Raw genomic sequence first — 4017 nt, 5'->3', positions numbered from 1 at the left:
GCTCAAGTGGTAGAGCACTCACCTTGAGCTGAAGAGCTGAAGGACAGCGCTCAGGCCCAGAGTTCAAGCCCCACAACCAACCAAAAAAAAAAAAAAAGAGTCTCATGAGGACCTTTCTGCCTGGGCTCGCTTTGAACTCCAATCCTCAGATCTCAGCCTCCAGAGTAGCTAGGATTACATGCGTAAGCCATGGGCGCCCAGAAGGACTTGGTTTTACCCTGAGTGAGAGGGGAGCACTACGGGCTGTGAGCTGAGGAAGTGATCTGAGTTAAAGGATCTCTGGGGGCTGGGAAGGCGGCTCAGTAGTGATTCCTCAGCACCACATAATCAGAAAAAGCTAGTGGTAGAGCGCTAGCCTTGAGCTGAAGAGCTGAGGGACAGCGCCCAGGCCCAGAGTTCAGGCCCCATGGCAGACCAAAAATTAATTAATTAATTAATTAATTAATTAAAAATAAATAAATACAAAGGATCTCTGTCTGCTACACAGAGAGTAGACTCTAGGGGGCTCAGGAATCAAGAAGACCAGTTAGGAGGTTGCTAGGTTGCCAGCTGGGAGATGAGAGGCTTTTTCTCTAAATCAGTACCAGAGAGTAATAAGTGGCCAGATTCTGCACATAGCTGAAGAGCTGGAAGGATTTGTTAATGGACTGGATAAAAAGTGTGTGTCTGTGTGGTCAGAGGGAGAAGGGTTAAGAATTTCAGAGGGGGGCTGGGAAGGTAGCTCAGTGGTAGAGTGCTTGCCTTGCAAACATGAGGCCCTGGGTTCCATTCCTCAGCACCACATAAGCAGGAAACGCCAGAAGTGGTGCTGTGGCTCAAGTGGTAGAGTGCTAGCCCTGAGCTGAAGAGCTGAGGGACAGTGCCCAGGCCCAGAGTTCAGGCCCCATGACCGGCCAAAAAAAGAAAAAAAATTCCAGAGGGACTTTTGTGTGTATGCTGGACCTGGGCCTTGAATTCAGAGCCTAGACACTGTCCCTGAGCTTCTTTTACTCAAGGTTAGCGCTCTACCACTTGAGCCACAGCTCCACTTTCAGTCTTTCTGGGGATTAAATGGAGATGAAAGTCTCACAGACTCTCCTGCCTGCCTGGGATGGGTCCAAAATGAGATCCTCAGATCTCAGCCTCCTGAGTAGCTAGGATTACAGGCATTAGCCATGGGCATGGGGTTTAAATGGTCCTCTCTGACAATGTCCACTCCTTTGCTCACATCAAATACTCTGGAATTGAGCCTACCCATCCATTCATCCAGGCACACACCCATCTATCATCCATCCATCCATCCATCCATCATCCACCCACCCATCTGTCCATCCATCCACCTACCCACCTATCCATACACCCGTCATCCATCCACGACAGCCAGCCAGCCACCCACCCACCCACTTATCCAATTTATTTAGCATCTGCTACATGCCAGGCACAATTTCAGACCACTATTCCCGATGACGGTGAGCAAGCTGCAGTGGCCAACTTAGCATCATCACAGTGTTTATATTTCTAAGGGGAGAGTAAGACAAAATACAGAAATCGTTATCCAACAGCGATGGTGGTAGGTGCCAGGGAAGAGAGGAATGACACATTTTTGATGAGGTGTTTGGTGCTTCGAATTCCCATATTCTGTCCACAGACTGCAGCGCCGGGAGCATCCAGGTGAGGACCCGCCACGCGCATGCGCACAAAGGGGAGGCCCCCCCCCAAGGCAGGTGCGGAGCACAGGCTCGCTCGAGCTGATCCTGAGGCTTGAACTCAGAGCCTGGGCGCTGTGGTTCAAGGCTAGCGCTCTACCACTTGAGCCACAGCGCCACTGTTTTGAATAGTTTATTGGAAATAAGTGTCACAGATTTTCCTGTCCGGAATGGCTTCGAACCGTGCGCCTCCGATGTCAGCCTCCGGAGGAGCGAGGGTTACAGGCGCGAGCCACCTGCGCCCAACTCGGCCTCCGAGGAGTTTGAGAACTCAGCGGGGCTGAAGCTGCGCCGGCAGCTAAGTCCGTTACTGTGACCGAAAAGCAGTCACCCAATAGGAACCTCTTCCTTAGGCTGTGGTCCCGCCCCCCAAGGCCCCTTTCCTCCTTCCGCTTCCGGCGCGTCGGCGGTCGAGAACCAACATGGTGGCGGCTGCGGTGCTGGTGTCCCGAGCTTCTCGGCTGCTTGGCCGGACCCACATCGGGCGGCCCCTGTCGAGCGGCGCGCACGGCGAGGAGGGCTCAGGTATTGGGGCTGGGTGGGCGGGGCGAGCCGCGGCGGCGCCGGGGTGAGCGGCGGGCCGGGTGACCTTGGCTTGCGGCCTTCGGGGCCCCCGGCGGGCCCGCGCCCGCGCCCGCGCCCGCGCGCCCAGCGGCTGTCGTTCTCCTCAGCTCGCATGTGGAAGGCCCTCACCTACTTCGTCGCGCTGCCCGGGGTGGGAGTGAGCATGCTCAATGTCTTCCTGAGATCTCGCCACGAAGAGCACGACAGGCAGGAGTTCGTCGCCTACCCCCATCTCCGCATCAGGACCAAGGTACGGCTCGAGCATCCCGAGCCTGGACGGCCGGCCTGGGCCATTTCTGCGTTTGCCCCGGCGAGCAGTGGAACCGATATTGGTTACCATGTTTGTGGAAGGGGGAAACTGAGACGAGGGGTGGGGGAGTCATGTCTCAGTTCTCTTCAAGGTCATAACACCCTGCGCCCTTCAGTTTTTCATCCCCACCTCTTGCTTTCTGATACAGTTCAGAAACAGTTGTCTCTTGCATAAAATTTAGGGGTTTGCCACCCCCCCCTTTAGAATGGCAAGGTCTGAAGGTGATTTACCTTTCGGGCTGGTTCTAACTCCTCAATGAAGCTGGCTTCCTTCCTTCCTTCCCTACCAATGCCAACCAAAGCTGGGCCTTTACCAAAAGCAGTCTTAAACACTTTACGGTCCAGGTTGGCTTCAAACAGTGACCTTGCAGGTTTGGGCCTCTAGCTAATCTGGCTCCAATTTTATGTTAAGAAACTTAATGCTGCCGCACTCCACCCCTGTGATGCTAAGGATTAGACCAAGGGCATTTTAATATGCCAAGCAAGCCCTCTATCACAGTTAGTTACATCTCCCCTCCATCCCCCATTCCTTCTTCTTGCTCTTTAGTTATGGTATCACCTAGCTCGTGTAATTACTGGCCTTACAGGAACTTAACCTAGATTTCAATTTTGGCATCTTTGAGCTCCCTTCTACCCTGGCACAGGAGAATTAGCAATCAAACAGCGAAGTGTTTCAGCCTCAGCACTGTTGTGCAACTTCTAGTTTATTTGCTCCCATTTTCTGGAAGGAAAACCTGAGTTTTGGAGTGGGTAATTCTTAGGGAGGTAGGACTTAGTGTTGTCCCATCCATTTGGAAGGATTAGTAGCATCTTTAGGTTCTACCCCCTAGATGGCAGTACTACCCACCCCAGCTGTCTCCAGATAACTGCTTCATGTTATGTGGGAGGATAAATATTGTGGAAGAAGTTGCCCTAGCTCAAGTTTGAAGGGAGCTCAGAAACCTGTTTGAATTAAGTATCTCCTCCCCTATGCCTGCCACTATCATTTAAACAAATGATTTGAAGGTTTTACCTCTAAAACCCAGCACAGGATATATTAGTTAAGGACTAATTTCCATGTTTTTGTTATCTGTGACTCTATTGTAAGCAGTTCATACCAGCGTTTTTTGTTGTTGTTGTTTTCCTGAACTCTTTCTGGAATTACCTAATTGACATCTTCACTCCACAGCCCTTTCCCTGGGGAGATGGCAACCATACTCTATTCCATAACCCTCATACAAATCCTCTTCCCACTGGCTATGAAGATGAGTAAAGAGAACCTGGACCATCACCCAGGCACCCGGGACCACAGCTTTGCTTTGGCCCATTCCTCTGCACGTGGACCAGAAAAGTACATGGGACCTTAAGCTCACCTTCCTTCTTGTATCAAATGACAATTAAACCATTTTTCCATCACTTTGCTTATAGCAGGAGATGGCTTAAATAAATAGTTTCAACTTAGGTTGGTATTGAGCTGAAA

At 51.5% G+C, this 4017-nt stretch overlaps 1 protein-coding gene across 1 annotated transcript; it reads left to right on the top strand.

Moving 5' to 3' along the window:
- The first annotated feature begins 2071 nt into the window (after positions 1–2071).
- LOC138808467 (cytochrome c oxidase subunit 6A1, mitochondrial-like) lies at positions 2072–4017 on the top strand. Its single transcript, XM_069994725.1, has 3 exons — positions 2072–2210; positions 2357–2499; positions 3727–4017. The coding sequence occupies exons 1-3, from the start codon at positions 2108–2110 to the stop codon at positions 3808–3810; spliced, it is 330 nt and encodes a 109-aa protein (XP_069850826.1). The 5' UTR covers positions 2072–2107; the 3' UTR covers positions 3811–4017.

Source organism: Dipodomys merriami, unplaced genomic scaffold (assembly GCF_024711535.1).
Source record: "Dipodomys merriami isolate MVZ:Mamm:240054 unplaced genomic scaffold, mDipMer1.0.p SCAF_45, whole genome shotgun sequence".
Classification (NCBI taxonomy): Eukaryota; Metazoa; Chordata; class Mammalia; order Rodentia; family Heteromyidae; genus Dipodomys; species Dipodomys merriami.
Note: the sequence above shows the minus strand (reverse complement) of the source record. Positions and strands in the feature narration are given on the sequence as shown.